We start from the raw sequence: 22206 nt of genomic DNA, 5'->3' as shown, positions 1-22206 counted from the left end.
GTTTTGTTGTTTGTTTGTTTGTTTGTTTTTAGAACTAAATATGACTTCCATTCTCTTCTGACTTCCGTCACTAATTTTCCCCTTTATTTCAAAATATAGGTTCAGATCACTTATGTAACAAACTGTATGCACACAATCATTTATTGCACTAAAATGTACACTTTGGAATGAATAAAAACTCTCAGGATTTTAACTATATTACAGCCCTAATGATGTGAGACTGAGGCCAGTTGTATACAAGGCAGTGCATGCTAAGTCACTTCAGTAGTGTCCAACTCTTTGTGACCCTATGGGCCATAGCCTGCGAGGCTTCTCCAATCATGACATTCTCCAGGCAAAAACAGTGGCAGAAATCTTCCCAACCAAAAGATCAAACGCACATCTCTTTCGTGTCCTGAATTGGGAGACAGGTTCTTTACCACCTGGGAAGCCCATATACAAGATAGACATGTTGCGATATTTGACTGTTTTCCCATTTCTCATTGTTTCTTGATTGCCTTCTCTAGTGTGTTCCAAAATGAGATGCACATGCAAGATAATCAATTGAAATGTGTGAATAGCATATTACAGCTTCAATTTATGTATTTTATTTCATCTCTTAAAATTTTCTGTCTTCAGTTCAGTTCAGTTGAGTTCAGTCACTCAGTCGTGTCTGACTCTTTGCGACCACATGAATCACAGTGCGCCAGGCCTCCCTGTGCATCACCAACTACTGGAGTTCACTCAGACTCACCTCCATCGAGTCAGTGATGCCATCCAGCCATCTCATCCTCTGTCGTCCCCTTCTCCTCTTACCCCCAATCCCTCCCAGCATCAGAGTCTTTTCCAATGAGTCAGCTCTTCGCATGAGGTGGCCAAAGTACTGGAGTTTCAGCTTTAGCATCATTCCTTCCAAAGAAATCCCAGAGCTGATCTCCTTCAGAATGGACTGTTTGGATCTCCTTGCAGTCCAAGGGACGCTCGAGAGTCTTCTTCAACACCACAGTTCAAAAGCATCAATTCTTTGGCGCTCAGCCTTCTTCAGAGTCCAACTCTCACACCCATACATGACCACAGGAAAAACCATAGCCTTGACTAGGCAGACCTTTGTTGGCAAAGTAATGTCTCCGCTTTTGAATTTCCTATCTAGGTTGGTCATAACTTCCCTTCCAAAGAGTAAGCATCTTTTAATTTCATGGTTGCAGTCACCATCTGCAGTGATTTTGGAGCCCCAAAAAATAAAGTCTGACACTGTTTCCACTGTTTCCACTGTTTCCCATCTATTTCCCATGAAGTGATGGGACCGGATGCCATGATCTTCGTTTTCTGAATGTTGAGCTTTAAGCCACCTTTTTCACTCTCCTCTTTCACTTTCATCAAGAGGCTTTTTAGTTCCTCTTCACTTTCTGCCATAAGGGTGGTGTCATCTGCATATATGAGGTTATTGATATTTCTCCTGGAAATCTTGATTCCAGCTTGTGCTTCTTCCAGTCGTTTTTCTCATGATGTACTCTACATATAAGTTAAATAAGCAGGGTGACAATATACAGCCTTGACGTACTCCTTTTCCTATTTGGAACCAGTCTGTTGTTCCATGTCCAATTCTAACTGTTGCTTCTTGACCTGCATACAAATTTCCCAAGAGGCAGGTCAGGTGGTCTGGTATTCCAATCTCTTTCAGAATTTTCCACAGTTTATTGTGATCCACACATTCAAAGGCTTTGGCATAGTCAATAAAGCAGAAATAGATGTTTTTCTGGAGCTCTCTTCCTTTTCCCATGATCCAGCAGATGTTGGCAATTTGATTTCTGGTTCCTCTGCCTTTTCTAAAACCAGCTTGAACATCAGGAAGTTCATGGTTCATGTATTGCTGAAGCCTGGCTTGGAGAATTTTGAGCATTACTTTACTAGCATGTGAGATGAGTGCAATTGTGCCGTAGTTTGAGCATTCTTTGGCATTGCCTTTCTTTGGGATTGGAATGAAAACTGACCTTTTCCAGTCCTGTGGCCACTGCTGAGTTTTCCAAATGTGCTGGCATTTTGAGTGCAGCACTTTCACAGCATCATATTTCAGGATTTGAAATACTCAACTGGAATTCCATCACCTCCACTAGTTTTGTTCGTAGTGATGCTTTCTAAGGCCCACTTGACTTCACATTCCAGGATGTCTGGCTATGCATGATTTATAAACTATATTATTACAGTAGAATTTGAATTATCCACATATCACACACATTGAGTTGTGCTCAAAAGAAAGTTTGAAAAAGATTACTTTAGCCTGTAGCAAAGAAGTCAAAAACAATACAGGTGCAAAGTATTTTTCCCAGTATGTGAAGGCAGTGACCCAGCCAGCATTTCAAAGTTTCAAACAATTAAGTTTCCAGGATCCCAGGACATTTAACCTTTTAGCTCTGCTATAGAATAAATGTGGTTTCAATACAAATGAATAGACCATTGATCTATTTTTTTGAAAAAGCAAACATCACAAGCTTGGACTATTTCAAAAATCTATGAAGTTTTCTTTTTCAAGACCATGAATTCATACATAGAACTGAGTGTGATTCATAACTAGAACTGAGTGTCCAAATAACCTGTGAGAGTTTTTAAATAGACTTGATTGAGCCACACCTAGAGACTCTGGGTTGCAAAGAGTCGGACACAACTGAAGTGACTTAGCACACACAAGTACAATCTCAGAATTAGCAATGGTCACAATCTACTGTTCCTGCTAATTAATAAGGAAGTAATACTTAAATAAAATAAAATTTTAAAAAGATACAAATTTTAAAATTAAAAACAAATTATACCATGTGTGTCTTTGATAAACAACACAATCATTACAATATTACATGTGTAATTTCCAAATGGAAAATACCGTGGACCAATTTTCCCATGTGTAGGAGCAACTCAAAATACAGATCAACATTTATATGTTCCCCTCTCACAGATAATTAGTGGTTTAAATACTAAGAATATTAAAATGTGGTAGGTTGTCTTCAAAATATATGTAGTGAATTTAGAAGATATATGGTTCATACTGATTTAGATGTTTTCATTAGAAAATTGCAGGGGAACTAATTTTATTTATTGCTCTATATAATTAAATAAGATATTTTGCAGGTTATAGAATTTTTCAAATTAGTGGTTTTTTTTTTTTTACTAAGTTAAATTTGTCATTAGTAAGTTTATTTAGATATGCCCATAAGATTATATTTCCTTCTCTTTACCAAGTTTTTTTAAATTGATTTATTTATTTTAACTGAAGTGTTTTTATTTCAGTTTTGATCTATAGTCTATTTTTATTCAAGTTTTGATGAGAAATACAGTCATATACATCTATAACTTGATTTAGAGGACGGGAATTGTGGATTATAGTTAAACAGTCTTAGATAATGGAATTCAGAGAACACATCAGATTTCTGACAGCATTACTATTAAAGGTATCTTAGTAATAATAGTCGTTATTATTATTATTAGACATAGTACAAATTCAATTAAAATATTTTCTTTTTTAAACAGGCAAGAAATAACCATCAAAACATATGATAATTCCATACCAAGTAAGAATTAAAATTATATTTGAAAATAATTTTAGGGAAAATGACTGGTCTCTTCCATTCCATGTGATAAAGTGTAAAAAACCCTGAGTTTTTGTTAAAATCTAAGAGAAGCATGAATATTGGTATGTGTGTGTGTGTTTAAAGTATTTCTATAGTCAGAAAGAAAAAAGTTGACAGTTCATGTGTTGAACAGCTAAAACTTTAGGAAATTTCTTAATATATTGAGTTGAAATCCACCTGCACTGCTACAAATTTTATCCATTGAGTCTAGTTATTCCCTCAGGAAACAAAGAAGTCTCTGACATTATAATTAAGAGCATGGACTCTTGAGCCAAACTATCTGTGCTTGAATCTTAACTCTTATGCTAAATTTATGATTTGGGGGCAAGTAATTTAACCTCTCTAGGTGCTTTATTTTTCTACATCTGTACAATGGAGTCAATCATAAATAATATTAACTAATTCAAAGTGTTGCAGTGACTAAGACTTGATATATATAAAGTGCTTAAAACACAGTCCAGCATATAGTAAGTGCTATGTATGTGTTAGCAGTTGCAGCTATCTTATTACTACTATTACTACTACTCTTTTATGTAACAGCTCTTTAAATATTTGAGTATAATGATCACATCTCTTGTTAATCTCCAGAAGAACTATCTAAACGATCCCACTTTTCTTCCTTTGATAGCTTCCAGATGGCTTGATCCTCCTGATCACTCTATTCTGGGTGCCCTCAAATGTGTACATGCCCTTTCTCTTTTGTTTTTTTTTATTAATTTTTTAAATTTATTTATTTTAATTGAAGACTAAATACTTTACAATATTGTATTGGTTTTGCCATACATTGACTTTAATCCGCCATGGGTGTACATGTGTTCCCCATCCTGAACCCCCTCCCACCTCCCTCCCCATCCCATCCCTCTGGGTCATCCCAGTGCACCAGCCGCAAGCACCCTGTATCATGCATCGAACCTGGAGTGGTGATTCATTACACATATAATAATACACATGTTTCAATGCCATAAGGGTGTCAGAACTGAATGAAGCATTTGGGTCTGTGGCCTTAGTTTTTATGGCTTGGGATGTCATTGAGGTTAGAGGAGGAGTAACCTAAGCACTTAATCAATTGAGACATTTAGCCGATGCTCTGTTAATAGCTACTATGCTATTGTGCTATTAATAGCTATTATGGGGACTGTAGAAGAAGTCATATGCTCTGCAATCTAAACAAAATGAAGGTAGTGGAGATGATGAAGATGTTTGGAAGGAAAAAGTTAATCTTTATATTCCATTCCTATTCTTTGTATTACTGTAACTATTATTTTCATTAATTTTTTAAATTGGAGGATAATTGCTATACAATGTTCTGTTAGTTTCTGCTGCGTGGCAACATGAATCAGATATAAATATACATATCAGATAAGTTCAGTTCAGTTCAGTAACTCAGTCATGTCAGACTCTTTGCAAACCCATGAATTGCAACACACCAGGCCGCCCTGTCCATCACCAACTCCCGGAGTTCACTCAAACTTATGTGCATTGAGTCACTGATGTCATCCAGCCATCTCATCTTCTGTTGTCCCTTTCTCCTCCTGCCCCCAATCCCTCCCAACATCAGAGTCTTTTCCAATGAGTCAACTCTTCGCATGAAATGGCCAAAGTATTGGAGTTTCAGCTTCAGGATCAGTCCCTCCAATGAACACAAAGGACTGATCTCCTTTAGGATGGACTGGTTGGATCTCCTTGCAGTCCAAGGGACTCTCAAGAGTCTTCTCCAACACCACAGTTCAAAAGCATCAATTCCTCGGCACTCAGCTTTCTTCACAGTCCAACTCTCACATCCATATATGACCAATAGAAAAACCATAGCTTTCACTAGATGGTCCTTTGCTGGCAAAGTAATGTCTCTGCTTTTGAATATGCTATCTAGGTTGGTCATAACTTTCCTTCCAAGGAGTAAGTGTCTTCTAATTTCTTGGCTGCAATCACCATCTGCAGTGATTTTGGAGCCCCCCCAAAAATAAAGTCTGAGACTGTTTCCACTGTTTCCCGATCTATTTCCCATGAAGTGATGGGGCAAGAGCCATGATCTTAGTTTTCTGAATGTTAAGCTTTAAGCCAACTTTTTCACTCTCCTCTTTCACTTTCATCAAGAGGCTTCTTAATTCCTCTTCACTTTCTGCCATAAGGGTGGTGTCATCTGGATATCTGAGGTTATTGATATTTCCCCTGGCAATCTTGATTCCAGCTTGTGCTTCTTCCAGCCCAGCGTTCCTCATAATGTTCTCTACATATAACTTAAATAATCAGGGTAACAATATACACCTTGACGTGCTCCTTTTTCTATTTGGAACCAGTCTGTTGTTCCCTGTCCAGTTCTAACTGTTGCTTCCTGATCTGCATATAGGTTTCTCAAGAGGCAGGTCAGGTGGTCTGGTATTCCCATCTCTTTCAGAATTTTCCACAATTTATTGTGATCCACACAGTCAAAGGCTTTAGCACAGTCAATAAAACAGAAATAGATGTTTTTTCTGGAACTCTCTTCCTTTTTCCATGATCCAGCAGATGTTGAAAATTTGATCTCTGGTTCCTCTGTCTTTCCTATAACCAGCTTGAACATCTGGAAGTTCAAGGTTCACACATTGCTGAAGCCTGGCTTGGAGAATTTTGAGCATTACTTTACTAGCGTGTGAGATGAGTGCAATTGTGCCATAGTTTGAGCATTCTTTGGCATTGCCTTTCTTTGGGATTGGAATGAAAACTGACCTTTTCCAGTCCTGTGGCCACTGCTGAGTTTTCCACATTTGCTGGCATTATAAGTGCAGCTCTTTCACAGCATCATCTTCCAGGATTTGAAATAGCTCAACTGGAATTCCATCACCTCCACTAGCTTTGTTCGTAGTGATGCTTTCTAAGGCCCACTTGACTTCACATTCCAGGATATCTGGCTCTAAGTGAGTGATCACACCATCATGATTATCTGTGTCGTGAAGATCTTTTTTGTACAGTTCATCTGTGTATTCTTGCCCCCTCTTCTTAATATCTTCTGCTTCTGTTAGGTCCGTACCATTTCTGTCCTTTATCGAGCCTATCTTTGCATGAAATGTTCCCCTGGTATCTCTAATTTTCTTGAAGGGATCTCTAGTCTTCCCCATTCTGTTGTTTTCCTCTATTTTTTTGCATTGACCGCTGAGGAAAGTTTTCTTATCTCTCCTTGCTATTCTTTGGAACTCTGCATTCTGATGCTTATATCTTTCTTTTCTCCTTTGCTTTTCACTTCCCTTATTTTCACAGCTATTTGTAAGGCCTCCTCAGACAGCCATTTTGCTTTTTTGCACTTATTTTCCATTGCGTTGGTTTTCATCCCTGTCTCCTGTACAATGTCATGAATGTCCATCCATAGTTGATCAGGTACTCTATCTATCAGATCTAGTCCCTGAAATCTATTTCTCATTTCCACTGTATAATCATAAGGGATTTGATTTAGGTCATATCTGAATGGTCTAGTGGTTTTCCCTACTTTTCTTCGATTTAAGTCTGAATTTGGCAATAAGGAGTTTATTATCAGAGCTTCTCCATCTTTGGCTGCAAAGAATATAATCAATCTGATTTCTGTCTTGGCCATCTGGTTATGTTCATGTGTAGAGTCTTATCTTGTGTTGTTGAAAGAAGGTATTTGCTATGACCTGTGCATTTTCTTGGCAAAACTCTATTAACCTTTGCCCTACTTCATTCCATATTCCAAGGCCAAATTTGCCTGTTACCCTAGGTATTTCTTGACTTTCTACTTTTGCATTCTAGTCCCCTATAATGAAAAGGATATCTTTTTGGGGTGTTAGTTCTAAAAAGTCTTGGAGGTCTTCATAGAACCATTCGACTTCAGCTTCTTCAGCATTACCGGTTGGGTCATAGACTTGGATTACTGTGATATTGAATGGTTTGCCTTGGAAATGAACAGAGATCATTCTGTCATTTTTGAGATTGCATCCAAGTACTGCATTTTGGACTCTTTTGTTGAACATGATGGCTACTGCATTTCTTCTAAGAGATTCCTGTTCACAGTAGTAGATATAATGGTCATCTGAGTTAAATTCATCCATTCCAGTCCTTTTTAGTTTGCTGATTCCTAGAATGTCGATATTCACTCTTGCCATCTCCTGTTTGATGACTTCCAATTTGCCGTGATTCATGGAGCTAACATTCCAGGTTCCTATGCAATATTGCTCTTTACAGCATCGAACCTTGCTTCTATCACCAGTCACATCTGCAACTGGGTATTGTTTTTGCTTTGGCTTCATCCCTTCATTCTTTCTGGAGTTATTTCTCCACTGATCTCCAGTAGCATATTGGGCATCTACCAAACTGGGGAGTTCCTCTTTCAGTATCCTATCATTTTGCCTTTTCAAACTGTTCATAGGGTTCTCAAGGCAAGAATACTGAAGTGGTTTGCCATTCCCTTCTTCAGTGGACCACATTCTGTCAGACCTCTCCACCATGACCCACCGGTCTTGGGTGGCCCCACACGGCATGGCTTAGTTTCATTGAGTTAGACAAGGCTGTGGTCTGTGTGATCAGATTGGCTAGTTTTCTGTGATTCTGATTTCAGTGTTTCTGCCCTCTTATGCCCTCTCACCACATCTACCATCTTATTTGGGTTTCTCTTATCTTGGACATGGGGTATCTCTTCACGGCTGCTCCAGCAAAGTGCAGCCGCTGCTCCTCACCTTGGACGTGGAGTAGCTCCTCTTGGCCCGGCATATATACTCTCCCTATTGAGCCTCCCCCAACTCCCCCATCCCACCCCTTCTGGCATCACAGAGCACCGAGCTGAGCTCCCTGTGTTATACAGCAGCTTCCCATTAGCTATCTATTTTACACATAGTAGTACATGTATTGGTTTAATCTAGAAAATAAAATTACAAATATCATTTTAAACTTAATTTGGTTCTAAATGGACTAATAATTTTTTGTTTTTTCTTAACTGGCATGCAAGTAAACTATAAACTCTAGGAGGGGGGAACTATATTTTGAGTTATAATTTAGTTTAAATTAAACTATATTTCTTGCTCAGCAATATTTCAGAACTGATCAAAGTCTGGCTGTTAGCTGCAAAATTGTTTCTTTTCCTCTCTCATTTCAGTCAGTGAATCAAGCAAAAAAATACGGAATCAACAATACTTAACTATAACATTTCCCAAATCATCCCAGCCAGGTGGAAATAAGAGATTAAGACCTTCAGAAATACAAGTCACAGTTCCTGTGAGTACCGACAAGATCATTTTTAACTAAATATAATATGTTACAATGCATACATACAAATAAAATACATAATTTGAATTTTGATATCTTTAGGATGGAGATATTTTAGGTGTATAATTCCCTGTATAGCAGATTGTCCCCAACTGTTTCTTATTGAACTTTTATTTATATGTGTTCCTCCATTTCAAAGGCATTTTAAAGCTCATTGGCTAGGTAAGCTGGAGAATGTAATACTGAAACTGGTGGGATCTCTGAGGCAATGTTTACCAGCTGCAAAAACATATAAAATTTGAGTCTTAGGAGCCAATCTTGAGGTTTCAGGGCCTTTACGTTTTCTTTAATCTAGCATTCAAATACTAGATACTTGGAGATTCCAGTTTTCTATTGCTTTTACAAAATGGAGTTATTCTTACAAGTAACCAAAATAAAAGTTAGCTTACAGAGGTCACCCATAGTTATAGCAAAATATGTTTTAAAAGCATCTCCCAAAGCAGATCAATAGTCAATGCATTTATTCAAGGGCCATTTATTTACATCTATTGAGATCCAAGTTTTGTGCTTCTCTTCATGGTCTTCCTTTCATTCCATATAATAATGGAAGAAATATAAGAACTAAATGTAAAATTAGTCTATATGGTCACTGTGACAACCAGCCTTGACAAATGTTTGGACAGAAATAAAAAAATAATAATTATAATATGCTGCTGGAGAAGGCAATGGCACCCCACTCAAGTACTTTTGCCTGGAAAATCCCATGGACAGAGGAGCCTGGTAGGCTGCAGTCCGTGGGGTCGCTAGAGTTGGACACGACTGAGCGACTTCACTTTCACTTTTCACTTTCATGCATTGGAGAAGGAAATGGCAACCCACTCCAGTGTTCTTGCCTGGAGAATCCCAGGGACGGGGAACTCTGGTGGGCTGCCGTCGATGGGGTCGCACAGAGTCGGACACGACTGAAGCGACTTAGCAGCAGCAGCAACTGCTACACTAATTAATGAGAATAAGACACTTGTTTTATTTTATGTATTTATTTTCAGCAGTGCTTCACAGCAGAGATATTAGGCTCTCAATTTGGTAAGAAAATCTTGAAAGTATAAGTAGAAATCAGGCTAACCCAGAAGCCTGCAGAATTGTAAACTATCGTAAGAATTATCATGACACACTTCAAGAGTATCAGCTTATTATTTTTTTTTTTTTATCTATTTTGGGGCAGAAGGGTACATGAAATGTTTCAAAATATCTCTCTCATGTAGGAGTTCTAAAGGAATTTATTATCTATTGTGAGGCCAGGTCCTGAAGTGTCATGAATCATTGTGGACCCCTTCTTATCTTAGTAGGAATCGCTGAAGATATTCTGAGGTTCTTCTTAAATTCATTTTATTTCCAAAGTGGAGTTTTCTCACACACACATACAAACACACACAGAATGTTGAAACAGAAACAAGACACAATCTAAATATATGGTCATAGAAAAGCTAGACTATTTGTTTCAATATAAAAAAGATATAACTCATTTAAAAACTTATTATTCTAACCATTTTTTTCAGAGACATGATAAAAGAAATTTAGATGAACTTCAGAAGCCAGCTCATATATGGATAAGGCATTCTTTAAGGAAAAAATTTCAAAGTCCATCTATTAATTTAATCGTCAGGAGACAGGCCTCATTCAGACATCCTTATACTCATATAACCCATTCTAAAAAGGCAGAATCTAAAAAGTACAAAGATGACAAAAAAGAAACAGCTTTGAAGAAAATTTCCAAGAAAGATACAGGCCCACATGAAGTAGATGAGAAACCTAAAAGAAGAAATAAAGCAGATAAAACTCCATCAAAATCATCACATGGAAGTCAACTATCTAAGAAGTCAAAGTCCAAATCAGAAACAAACCCAGAATCCAAAGATTCTATATCAGTTTCAATAAAGCATCAAAAAAAAGAAAAGAGATATTCAAAAGATTCCAAGGAGATGGATTTTGAATCCACAAGTACGAAGAAGTACTCTAAGAGCTCAAAGAATAATTCTGATGCCATATCAGAGACTTGCTCAAAAAATAGTTCAAATGTGGGTTTAATGGTGCATTTAGGGGAATCGGATGCTGAATCCATGGAATTTGATATGTGGTTAAAGAATTATTCACAGAATAATTCAAAGAAGCCAACAAAGAAGGATGCAAAAAAAGATGCAAAGGGGAAGGGCTCTGATGCTGAATCTGTAGATTCAAAAGATGCAAATAAAGATGCAAAGAAAGATAAGAAGGGTGCAACAAAAGACACCAAGAAAGGTGCAAAGAAGGATACAGAGTCTACTGATGCAGAATCTGGAGACTCAAAGGATGCAAAGAAAGGCAAGAAAGAGTCAAAGAAAGATAAGAAAAAGGATGCTAAGAAGGATGCTGCATCTGATGCAGAATCTGGAGACTCAAAGGATGCAAAGAAGGATTCGAAAAAGGGCAAGAAAGATTCAAAGAAAGATAATAAGAAAAAGGATGCTAAGAAAGATGCAGAGTCTACTGATGCAGAATCTGGAGACTCAAAGGATGCAAAGAAAGATTCAAAAAAGGGCAAGAAAGATTCAAAGAAAGATGATAAGAAAAAGGATGCCAAGAAAGATGCAGAGTCTACTGATGCAGAATCTGGAGACTCAAAGAATGCAAAGAAAGATTCGAAAAAGGGCAAGAAAGATGATAAGAAAAAGGATGCCAAGAAGGATGCTGTGTCTACTGATGCTGATTCTGAATCTGAAGGGGATGCAAAAAAGAGTAAAAAAGATTCAAAGAAAGATAAGAAAGATTTAAAGAAAGATGACCAAAAAAAGCCTGCAATGAAGTCCGAAGAGTCTACTGAAACTGAGTCTGATTGGGAGTCAAAGAAGGTTAAGCGAGATTCAAAGAAAGACACCAAGAAGACTGCAAAGAAGGCCACAGAGCCTAGTGGTGCTGAATCTGATGTGTCTTCCAAAAGATACCTAAAGAAGACTGAAATGTTCAAAAGTTCAGATGCTGAATCTGAAGAGTCTCTATTTAAACCTGGGTCTAAAAAGAGAGTTGATGAATCAGATGCCACATCTACAGATTCAAAGAAGGATGCAGTGGAACCAAAAAGAGGAATCAAAATGCCATCCCGGAGGACTACATTCAAAGAAAAAGGAAAAAAAATAGGTACAGGTAGAGTTCCTCCATCAAGAGAAAGACCACCACTACCTCCTTGTGAGCCTATACTGCCATCACCTAGAGTCAAACGTCTCTGTCGGTGCCAGATGCCTCCTCCACCTCCAAAGCCAAGATACGCTCCTTTGGTATGTTTGCTTCTGTTTTATTTTTAGAGAAAATTGGATTAAAAATGAAAAATATATTTTAAATTTTGAATTCATATTTTCTCTGCAGATTAGTTCTCTTTTACTGGAATATTGACAATTTTGAGACTCACAGATGAGAAAAGATAGAGTACTTCCACAGGACCCAAAAGAGTTGCAAAATAAATGTCAAAAAGTTAAGACTAGTATTTAGATTGGAGCAGAGAGAACTGGCTTGGGTTTTAAGAAACTTTTCATAATTATTTGTAAAAATGATCATATTACAAATGTGTTTAACTGTCCCACACTTATGAAAGAACAAAAAGGAAAATGGCTAAAATTTTTAAGGGGCATGTTTTAGTAGGATATAAATACATTTCCTAGGAAGTTGCTGAATATGGTAAAAACTCAACCAAATTCAGACACAGCAAGATAGAAACATAACATACTAGGATTCAGATATGCAAAAAGCATATTTAATTATTTAATTTTTAACCATATCTTTATGAGTTGTCACTAGTACTGATAATTGGGGGGCGGGGGGGAGTATTTTCAAGGTTGATCCAATCTCTTTGGATCTGTAATTTTAAAGTTTTCTATTGTTCTCCTACAGAGGATCTCCCTTTAAATCCCCCTTCCTTTAAAACATGGCTGTAAAGGGATGCTTAGTTAAACATCTCACTTTGGATGGAAGGTCTGCTCTTCCCATTCTTGTCCTCCCTTGTTGGGTCTCTGATCTTTGGTTGAGATGTGATTCATTTGCATGGTTTCTGGGCATCAGTCTGTGTTTCCTTTGCTTTCCCACAGTGTTAATCGACTATTCTCAGCATGGTAGGTTTCATGTTCTCTGTCCTGCTAAATTCAGAACATCTGTAAATATGGCTGGGATTGGACCTTATATTTAATTAATTTTCCCCCACCCTTTCTTCCTCACCCTCTCTGCCCCCCCCATTCTTGTTCTTATCTTTTAAAGGGCTTCCATTTCCTCTTCTGAATGGTGGGAATCTCACTTTACATTGTATTCCAAGTTTTTTCTATCCTTGGTTTATTTATAATAAAACTTTATGTATTGATTCCCATTTGCTCTTCATATATTTTACATTTGTGGGAGAGATTAATTAATCCATATTATCTCTTTCAAAAAAGGCTGATTTTAAGTCCATTTTTCTCCTGGCAGACTCAAAATGTCAGCTTTGTGACAAAGCTGGTTAACGACCCCATTGTTTAAAGGCTCATTCTAAGTCAACGGGCAGATAACCAGTAAAGCAACAAAATTTTTAAGGAATAAAAATATATTGGTGGATAATTTTAAGGCAATTGAGAAAAAGAGACCCTTGAAAAGCTGAACTCTCTTCCAAAAGTAGTTTTTATGAAAAATATGTACACTTATATGTGGAATTTAAAACCAAAACAAATGAACAAACAACAAAAACTGACTTATAAAGCGAACAAATTGGTGGTCACCATAGTGGAGACAGATGTGAAGATAAGTGAAATAGGTGAGGAAGATTAAGAGATATAAAATTCTAGTTATAAAATAAATGTCATAGTGATTACTGTATAGTGTAAGGAATATAATCAATAATATCATAATAACTTTGGTGATAAATGGTAACTAGACTTGTGATTGTTTCATAATGTATAAAAATATCAAATCACTATGTAGAATACCTGAAACTGATATAATATTGTAAGTAAATTTCAATAAAAATTCTAAATAAAAATTGTTAAATTAAAAAATATGTAAAATATAAGAAATATAACAAAATCCTTGAGTCTGAGGATTAATTTTAATTGTAAAAAAAAAAAAAAAAAAAAACTTTCAGGATATGTTCTGGCCTTGCATATATTCATATCATCACTGTAATAAGCTTAAATTTGTATAGCTACCATCTAATCAGGCTCTTCCATCCCTACCACTTTGCTAAAAGTGCTCTTTTCAAGATTACAAAATATGTTCTTGTAGTCACACATACTGAGCTCTCTTCTCTCCTCATGTTACTCTATAGTCCAGCAGCATTTAAACCAACCTCTTCTTTCACAAAACACTTAGTTAACTTGACTCTATCCTATCCATACTCACAGAAAACTAGTCAATCTGATCACACTAGGAACACAGCCTTATCTAACTCAATGAAACTAAGCCATGCCCGTGGGGCAACCCAAGATGGGCGGGTCATGGTGGAGAGATCTGACAGAATGGTCCACTGGAGAAGGGAATGGCAAACCACTTCAGTATTCTTGCCTTGAGAATCCCATTAACAGTGTGAAAAGGCAAAATGATAGGATACTGAAGGAGAAACTCCCCAGGTCAGTGGGTGCCCAATATGCTACTGGAGATCAGTGGAGAAATGGCTCCAGAAAGGATGAAGGGATGGAGCCAAGACAAAAAGAATACCCAGCTGTGGATGTGACTGGTGATAGAAGCAAGGTCCAATGCTGTAAATAGCAATACTGCATAGGAACCTGGAATGTCAGGTCCATGAATCAAGGCAAATTGGAAGTGGTCAAACAAGAAATGGCAAGAGTGAATGTCAACATTCTAGGAATCAGCGAACTGAAATGGACTGGAATGGGTGAATTTAAATCAGATGACCATTATATCTACTACTGTGGGCAGGAATCCCTCAGAAGAAATGAAGTGGCCATCATGGTCAACAAAATAATCCAAAATGCAGTACTTGGATGCAATCTCAAAAACAAAAGAAGGCTCTCTGTTCATTTCCAAGGCAAACCATTCAATATCACAGTAATCCAAGTCTATGCCCCAATGAGTAATGCTGAAGAAGCTGAAATTGAACAGTTCTATGAAGACCTACAAGTCCTTTTAGAACTAACACCCAAAAAAGATGTCCTTTTCATTATAGGGGACTGGAATGCAAAAGTAGGAAGTCAAGAAACACCTGGAGTAACAGGCAAATTTGGCCTTGGAATATGGAATGAATCAGGGCAAAGACTAATACAGTTTTGCCAAGAAAATGCACTGGTCATAACAAACACCCTCTTCCAACAACACAAGAGAAGACTCTATACATGGACATCACCAGATGGTCAACACTGAAATCAGATTGATTATATTCTTTGTAGCCAAAATGGAGAAGCTCTATACAGTCAGCAAAAAAAAAGACCAGGAGCTGACTGTGGCTCAGACCATGAACTCCTTATTGCCAAATTCAGACTTAAATAGAAGAAAGTAGGGAAAACCACTAGACCATTCAGGTATGACCTAAATCAAATCCCTTATGATTATACAGTGGAAGTGAGAAATAGATTTAAGGGCCTAGATCTGATAGATAGAGTGCCTGATGAACTATGGAATGAGGTTCGTGACACTGTACAGGAGACAGGGATCAAGACCATCCTCATGGAAAAGAAAAGCGAAAAAGCAAAATGGCTGTCTGAGGAGGCCTTACAAATAGCTGTGAAAAGAAGAGAAGCAAAAAACAAAGGAGAAAAAGAAAGATATAAGCATCTGAATGCGGAGTTCCAAAGAATAGCAAGAAGAGATAAGAAAGCCTTCCTCAGCGATCAATGCAAAGAAATAGAGGAAAACAACAGAATGGGAAAGACTAGAGATCACTTCAAGAAAATCAGAGATACCAAAGGAACATTTCATGCAAACATGGGCTCGATAAAGGACAGAAATGGTATGGACCTAAAAGAAGCAGAAGATATTAAGAAGAGATGGCAAGAATACACAGAAGAACTGTACAAAAAAGATCTTCACAACCCAGATAATCACGATGGTGTGATCACTGACCTAGAGCCAGACATTCTGGAATGTGAAGTCAAATGGGCCTTAGAAAGCATCACTACGAACAAAGCTATAGGAGGTGATGGAATTCCAGTTGAGCTATTCCAAATCCTGAAAGATGATGCTGTGAAACTGCTGCACTCAATATGCCAGCAAATGTAGAAAACTCAGCAGTGGCCACAGGACTGGAAAAGCTCAGTTTTCATTCCAATCCCAAAGAATGCTCAAACTACGGCACAACTGCACTCATCTCACATGCTAGTAAAGTAATGCTCAAAATTCTCCAAGCCAGGCTTCAGCAATATGTGAACCATGAACTTCCTGATGTTCAAGCTGGTTTTAGGAAAGGCAGAGGAATCAGAGATCAAATTGCCAACATCTGCTGGATCATGGAAAAAAACAAGAGAGTTCCAGAAAAGCATCTATTTCTGCTTTATTGACTATGCCAAGGCTTTTGACTGTGTGGATCACAATAAACTGTGGACAATTCTGAAAGAGATGGGAATACCAGAGTACCTGATCTGCTTCTTGAGAAGTTTGTATGCAGGTCAGGAAGCAACAGTTAGAACTGGACATGGAACAACAGACTGGTTCCAAATAGGAAAAGGCGTTCGTCAAGGCTGTATATTGTCACCCTGCTTATTTAACTTCTATGCAGAGTACATCATGAGAAACTCTGGGCTGGATGAAGCACCAGCTGAAATCAAGATTGCCAGGAGAAATATCAATAACCTCAGATATGCAGATGACACCACCCTTATGGCAGAAAGTGAAGAGGAACTACAAAGCCTCTTGATGAAAGTGAAAGTGGAGAGTGAAAAAGGTGGCTTAAAGCTCAACATTCAGAAAACGAAGATCATGGCATCCGGTCCCATCACTTCATGGGAAATAGATGGGAAAACAGTGGAAACAGTGTCAGACTTTATTTTTCTGGGCTCCAAAATCACTACAGATGATGACTGCAGCCATGAAATTAAAAGACGCTTACTCCTTGAAAGGAAAGTTATGACCAACCTAGACAGCATATTCAAAAGCAGATGCATTACTTTGCCAACAAACGTTTGTCTAGTCAAGGCTATGGTTTTTCCTTTGGTCATGTATGGATGTGAGAGTTGGACTGTGAAGAAGGCTGAGCGCTGAAGAATTGATGCTTTTGAACTGTGGTGTTGGAGAAGACTCTTGAGAGTCCCTTGGACTGCAAGGAGATCCAACCAGTCCATTCTGAAGGAGATCAGCCTTGGGATTTCTTTGGAAGGAATGATGCTAAAGCTGAAACTCCAGTACTTTGGCCACCTCATGCGAAAAGTTGACTCATTTGAAAAGACTCTGATTCTGCGAGGGATTGGGGGAAAGAAGAGAAGGGGACGACAGAGGACAAGATGGCTGAATGGCTCGATGGACGTGAGTCTGAGTGAACTCTGGGAGTTGGTGATGGACAGGTAGGCCTGGTGTGCTGCAATTCATGATGTCGCAAACCGTCGGACACGACTGACCTGATCTGATCTGATATGATCCTATCCTGTTCTTTCTACTTACTGGTAGCTTTCCACCACCTTTATTATATCTTACACTTCCTCACCTTTAATGTTAGAATGATCTAAGACTTGATCCTGGACCTTCTCTCTAAAATTCTCCTTTGATAAGTTCATCCAATTTAATAGTTTTAAATGTCTTTTATGTACTAATTACTCCTAAAGTAACATAACCAACTTTAGTCTTTCCAATGAGTTCCAAATTCTAAACACCTCCTTGGAAGTTTCCGTGTAGATTCTAGTGGACATCTCAAATTTAGTATATATGAATAACATTCTTAACCAATTTCAAAACCTAATCCTTCCCAGTATTCTCCATCTTAGTAGTAAATGGCACTGCCATCCACCCATTTAATCTTTTAAAATCTGGATATCATCTATGATTCTGCTCTTTTCCTTATCCCCCATATGTGATCAATCACTAAAACTTGTCTACCTTACCTCCAAAATATATCCTGAATCAGTCCACTTCTTCCATCTCAATTACTACTACCTAAATGGTCCCAATATTCATCATAATCTTTGCTGAAGTACTGCAAGAGTCTTGCTGCCTCTACTGTCCACTGCTTAAAACACTAACGGTTTCCTTTTACATTCATAATAAACTCAGGCTTCTTACCCTGGCTTTCAATGCTTAAATTATCCATCCTCATCTATTTTCTACCTTCATCTTGAACCAGTTTGCCATTTTATTTTTTGACCTACCCAAACTACTATTATTTTTGCTTCTCATATATATTAAGATTGCTCTCTTGCCAAGTTTTTGCATATACTGTTCCCTCTGCTTGGAATTCTTCTCCCCAGTTTTTGCATGACTAGTCCTTCTCATCATTTGGTTTTTCAACTTAAATATTATTTTTTTGGAGAAGCCGTCCCTGATTTACTATATCTTATGTTATCCCCTCCCACAACTGTCCAGTTACTCTTCTAACCCAGAATCTTACTTTATTTTTCTTCATAGAATATTGCTGCTGTTGTTGCTGTTTTTTAGTTGCTACATCATGTCTGACTTTTTGCAACCCTATGGGCTATAGTCTGCCAAATTCCTCTGTCCATGGGATTTCCCAGGCAAGAATACTGGTGTGAGTTGTCATTTCCTTCTCCAGGAAATCTTCCTGACCCAAGGACTAAACTTCTGTCTCCTGCTTGGCTGGCAGATTCTTTACCACTGAGCCACCTGGGAAGCTCCCTGAGAATACAAACAGTCAAAATACCACACAAACTTTCCATCTTTATGTTCTCTCCTCATCTACTTTATTCTTGAGAACTGGAATTGCAGGTGTGTGGAAAAGTATTTGATAAATTTCAGCATTTACTTAAGATGAAAACACCAATTTAAAAAGGAATAGAGAATTTCCTTATCTTGATAATAGCTATCTAACAAAGACTGAAAGGAAACAGTAAATTCTCAAGATACATTTTCTTGAAGATCAAGAATAAGATTATAGTTCATTAGAAGCATCTTAATTATTTTTCTTTCACAATCCTTCTTGGATCCTTTTGACTCAGTATACATCTAAAATCTGACCACTTGTGAACCATATTGTACCAGCCAGGTCCTCATCACTATTATCTCTCTCCTTTACTACTGCAGTAGCCTCCTAAGATATCTCTTGCTTCTAATCTTTCCTCTTCATATCCTCAACATGGATTCAATTTATTGAACATCATTTAATTGATAAAGTGTATTAAAATGTATACTTAGAATTAACAAAGTTAAATTAAACCTAATGAAACAAAACTTGAGAACAACAACAAACTCTAGTACTTAATTTCACTCAGAATGAATGTCAAAATGCTTACAATTGCCAATAAGATCCTAGATAATCTGACTTGCTGTTCTCTCTGATCTCACCTTTTCATCAGTCTGATGAAACCATACTGGCATCCTTCCATACATCCCAGGAATAGGACTTTGCATAGATCCACACTTCAACCTAGAATCTTATTTCTTCAGATTTCCATGTGGTTAATTCTCTCTTCAAATATTTGCTCAAATATCAATTTTTCAATGAGGTTAATTTAATCATACAATTTTAAATTGTAACAATCCCCACTACTGCATACTAGTCCTCAAGTCATCTATTTCTTTTCCTATGAAATTTGCTACCTTGCACTATGTAATTTACTTATTTATTATGTTTATTTTGTGTATTTTTTGGTAAAAGGTAAGCTCTGTGAATACAAAAACTCTTTACTTATATGTCCAAGAGAGTGGCTGGCATTCAATATTAATTTAATAAATCAATTTATTTGTCATTTATTAGAAATTAGCAAGAAATGAATGAAATAATTGCTGGGCATTTTTAAAACTCCAGATGGTACTAGATAGTATGAAATTTTAGTCTGCCAGTTTATGAATTAACTTACACTCATTCACTCATTCAATCAGGGTGAAAAAGTGATATAGGAACTGGATTATGAAAGATAAGAAAGATTTTTGAAAGGCAAAGGCAATGGTAGAAGTTTCTAATCAAGAATACCCAGCTAGTTAATACCAAAACCAGTGTATGAAATTGCATCATGAAATGGAATATGAGTATGACATTGAAAATATTAACTGAAGGAAGAAACAAAGTTTCCAGACCAGGAGGCAGAAAAAATGGTTGATGGGAGTGACACAGAGTTGGAAACAGGCATAGTAAGCATAATGCAAGGCTATGGGGCTTAAATCGGCAATAGAAAATTGTGATACCTCTACTACAATTTCAAGTTTTTTTGTTTTTTTTTAAGAAATGCTAAACTATAAATAAATGGAAGATGAACAAAGTACTGATTTGTTCCATGATGAATCTTTGATTTAAAAAAAAAATTCTATAGTTTCAAGATATTTATTTTTACCTGTTATATAACTGTGTTGATACACTGCTGCTTTGCTCTGCTCTAAGTGTGCAACTAATCTACCCTTTCCACTCACTCACCATTAGTTTTGATGTCTTCTCGCTGACGTCTGATTGTCAAGAATAAGCTCTAATTCCATGATCTGCCTTCCTTAGCAAATTTCCATTTTCTGAACACTGTCAAAACTCTTTTATGTATGGAAAAAATTCTGCTACTACTCTCTGAATAGTGAATAAATGAATAAATACACCATTATCCCTGAAGCCTCAAAAGTTCCAAGTAAGATATATATATATATATATATATATATATATATATATATATACATATATATATACACACACATATATATACACACACACACACACACACACACACACACCCCATTAATTCACTGCTGATGGCAAAAGAGGAACAAGACAAACTGGTTAAATTTATTCTAGACCTATATGGGACTATGTAGGAAGAGTCACAAATGGGATGGTACTATTTGATTCAGTAATCCCATTAGTAAAAACGTACTGTAATTAAAACAAGTCAGCAGAAGGAAAAAAAAAAAAAAAAACCTCTGGGCATAGAGATGATAATTGCAATACTGTCTATAGGACAAAAAATTTGGAATTAAACTAAATGTAGAAAATTAAAAAAATTGGCATACTAAAATATAAAACATAGTATTTATTCATTGGAATACTAGTTGTGAGACCTTGAGTTTAGAGGGGAAAGTTTATACTATAATGTTAAGGAAGAATATAAAGGAAAATACTATAGGTTTGCAACTAGATGAAATTTGCAACTACTGTACAAACACTAGACAATAATGTGCAAATGTGGAAACACTTGTATTAATGTGGTGGAATTTAGAGAGACTATCAGTATTTAAAATGTATTTTTGTGTTTTTATATTATCAGCTTTTGAAGCCCTAGTCCATTAAAGTAGTTGTGTTCATAATGTAACATTCCTTAGGACTTGGTTCCTACACAAATGCTGGTGGTTGGACTAGTATTCAGTACTTCACATCTTGAAGTGAACATTAGGATCATGCAGAGAAATTATTAAACATGCTATTTCTGACCCCATCTCAGGCTTTTAATGCTAACTCTAGGGTGGGATTCAAGGATCTACATTTTTAATAAGAAAACATAAAAATTATATCCAACTTTGCCTCCACTTGTCTGTTTTATTGTGGTCTTTAACACACCAGGAACTCTCTATAATTACTAGCTTCTTTTTAATGCTACCATTTATTTTAATTTTTTTCTACTTTATTCCTCAGCCTGAAGCAAAATGGATTCATAAGCTGCTTTAAAGAACAACTGAGCACTTCATTTCACAGAATGGCCTTACCACAGTTAACAATAGCTACTCTCAAATGAGCATTTCTACTTCTGTGGAACTGTAATAAATAAAAACAAGTCTTCTGTGAGCACAAGGAGTTGATTTTTTTACATGTAATTTATAAAGGTGATGTATAGAGGTGTATGATTTATTTACTAAAAGCCTGATCTACTCAAGACAAAGGTTTGCAGCATTTTACATCACTTCACTTTAGAAGCTACTTCTGTGTTCAGGTTGTAACAGCAATGTTCTTTGGGATTCTCTTACATGTTCTGTTAAATTTCTGTTTTACTTTATATTTAGAAAAAAAAAATAAAGAAAATGGAAAGAACCAGATCTTTCACACCATTAAAATAAACAGAGATATATGTAGATTATAATCCCCACCACCCACATACATAAAAAATATTCCAAATGCTATCATTTATCTTTAGAAATTATCTCTTTAGTTTATTATTTTTTAATGATAAACTGCAAGTGACCATAGGAGGATAAAATATGCTTATCAATCATTATACAAATTCCTATGAATATGCTTTTCATATTCCTTCTGGATGTGGAAGGAAAGATACATGCATGCATCCATGCATGCATATAGACATACAATTACACTGCATATCTTGTAGTTGCTCTTTCTTCCTGACTT

At 36.8% G+C, this 22206-nt stretch overlaps 1 protein-coding gene across 1 annotated transcript in view; it reads left to right on the top strand.

Annotated features, from left to right (window-relative positions):
• Nucleotides 1-21531, top strand: part of CYLC1 (cylicin 1) — a 52878-nt gene extending 31347 nt beyond the window's left edge. Inside the window, exons 3-7 of the mRNA XM_070366585.1 lie at nucleotides 3499-3539; nucleotides 8680-8798; nucleotides 10346-11084; nucleotides 11169-12097; nucleotides 21499-21531. Of these exons, the coding sequence (XP_070222686.1) occupies nucleotides 3499-3539; nucleotides 8680-8798; nucleotides 10346-11084; nucleotides 11169-12097; nucleotides 21499-21531 (1861 nt within the window). The remainder of the gene's footprint in view (nucleotides 1-3498; nucleotides 3540-8679; nucleotides 8799-10345; nucleotides 11085-11168; nucleotides 12098-21498) is intronic.
• The last annotated feature ends 675 nt before the right edge of the window (nucleotides 21532-22206 follow it).

The sequence above is a fragment of the Bos mutus genome, chromosome X (assembly GCF_027580195.1).
Source record: "Bos mutus isolate GX-2022 chromosome X, NWIPB_WYAK_1.1, whole genome shotgun sequence".
NCBI lineage: Eukaryota > Metazoa > Chordata > Mammalia > Artiodactyla > Bovidae > Bos > Bos mutus.
Note: the sequence above shows the minus strand (reverse complement) of the source record. Positions and strands in the feature narration are given on the sequence as shown.